Genomic DNA, 2,089 nt, shown 5'->3' with positions numbered 1-2,089 from the left:
ACGACGCCAGCCACTATTGCGAGCTGGTAAAATGTGAAACGCCGACATGTACAGTTGCAACAGATGCAATTATGCAATGGCATAGCCGATTTGGAATTCCGCTAGTATGGATTAGTGACCAAGGATCTCACTTTAGGAACGAAGTGATTCACGAGTTGTGTACAAGACTGAAGTGCAAGCAAATATTCTCACCAGCATAGAGCCCAAGGATAAACGGGTCAATTGAGCGTGTTAACAAAGACATATTAGAGTACTGATACTGGACTACAAGCTCCACTCTAGAGACTGGCCGCGGCTAATCCCGGTTGTGCAAGCAAGTTTAAATCACACCGCAGTATCGTCATTGGCTGGAAGCCCCCCCCCCCGAGATTTTTACTGGATTGACGACGCCTCCATCTCCATTAAAGGCAGTATATCCGGGACCTGAAATTGCAGAAGGAGTCAAATCAGCTCGCTCGTCAGCAGAAATTGAGGCTAGTGTGGACAAATTACGTATCAGTGTGAGGAACCTGCACAGCGCGGTTGAAGATGCCCGTCTCAAGCAAACACTGCTGAACAAGAAATGGGAGTGCGGTGATAACATGGTTAACTTTGATGTGAGCGACTATATACAATGATCACGAGGGGATGAGAAGACGCAGAACAAACTTCTCGTCACGTGGATAGGACCCTACGCGGTCACATCAGCACACCAGCATAATATTTTCAAAGTTAAACAACTCTTCACTGGAAACGAGACGGCGGTGCATGTTTCAAGACTCAATCTCTTCGCGGATAAAAATTTAGAAGTAACTGAAGCGCTTTTGGCTGTCCAAGGTGTTATTTTCCGAGTTTGTGAGCTGCGACAACATCGATGGAATGGCCAGAACAAAATGTGGTCGGGTAGCATGGGTTGGAAAGCATACAGTAGAGGATTTGTGGGAACCTCTGACAGGGATGTATAAAGACGTGAGAGCGTTTGTACTGTCCAACCCTATGTTGTGAATACCTAGGGTACGAACCTTCAGCGTGCGCTGGAAGCACTCGAAGTATCAGCTAAACACTGAGGGTATTACAGTATACGAGTGTATATCTGGTAAAAACGGATGAGGTGTGTCATTATGGGTATTTGGACATTCTAGTACACTGTTGATGCAACTTGAGCAAGTTGGATCAATACTGGTGTAACAAGTTGATGACGTGGTCTACCGAAGATCTTTCGGAAGAGTGTACCTTGGCACGTAGCCAGCTTCAACGTGCAAAGGGTGCGACCAAAGGGTGGAAGGAGTCCAACGGATTCAACGGACACACGGTTAGGACGGAGATCGCAGACGGCGAGCCGTCGCAACCGGTGGCGTTAGACGGCAGGAAGAGCAAGGACGTGAGTACTTCCGAATTTGCAAAGGACGAGACAAGTAGGTCGAAGAGTGAGACGAGAGACGAAAGACGGTCGAGGGCTGGAAGTACAGTCAGCGACAAGACAAAGACGAAAGAAAGGGCTGTTGAGGCACAGAGTGTGGCTGACAGAACGTACGGGGTTGTGGTGGACGCACTGCAGTACCGTGAAACGGAGAACAAGTAGGATCCAAGGAGGAGAACGTACGGACAAGCGGAGCGACGTACGGTGAGACCAGACAGGGGAAGTAGAGTACCCGAGTTCGCTGTGGTGGCCGCGCACGAGTAGGGTAGGCGCCGTGGGCGTACGCCCAAGTGGCTTTGAGATTGAGCGTGATCTGGATCGCATCGGGACGTCACGGTGCTTCGGCGAGGACGTGGGTGATCTGACTAGGAGACTATCTGTTCAGGGACGGAGAAGGAAGAACGAAAACGAAGAAAGAACCTCTATTAGCCTACGTAAGGTTAGCTAAGGAGAAGGAATACAAAAAGTAGGAGCCAAAGGTTCCGGCACAGGGCTCAGTGGAGCATCTGTTGGCCAGTGACGTCTTCGAGTACTATCAAGTAACAACTACGGACTAGGGACAGACAGCGCAGCAGGCACATAAACTATACGATTTGCCCAGCGAGTCGGGCAGGAGGAATAGCAACTCGTTACATGGTGGTCATACAGGGGCTATCTCAGAGCAACGAAGAGAGTTCAGAAAGACAGTGG

At 49.5% G+C, this 2,089-nt stretch overlaps 1 protein-coding gene across 1 annotated transcript; it reads left to right on the top strand.

The window, feature by feature from the left end:
* Nucleotides 1-1,174: 1,174 nt before the first annotated feature.
* On the top strand, nucleotides 1,175-1,561 carry PITG_22119 (uncharacterized protein; the record flags this gene model as incomplete). Its single annotated transcript, XM_002894655.1, has 2 exons — nucleotides 1,175-1,360; nucleotides 1,538-1,561. 2 exons carry the CDS (start codon nucleotides 1,175-1,177, stop codon nucleotides 1,559-1,561), a joined length of 210 nt encoding a protein of 69 aa, XP_002894701.1.
* Between the last annotated feature and the right edge of the window lie 528 nt (nucleotides 1,562-2,089).

This window comes from Phytophthora infestans, genomic scaffold (assembly GCF_000142945.1).
Source record: "Phytophthora infestans T30-4 supercont1.1721 genomic scaffold, whole genome shotgun sequence".
NCBI classification, from domain to species: domain Eukaryota; phylum Oomycota; class Peronosporomycetes; order Peronosporales; family Peronosporaceae; genus Phytophthora; species Phytophthora infestans.
This window is presented reverse-complemented; position numbering and strand designations above follow the sequence as displayed.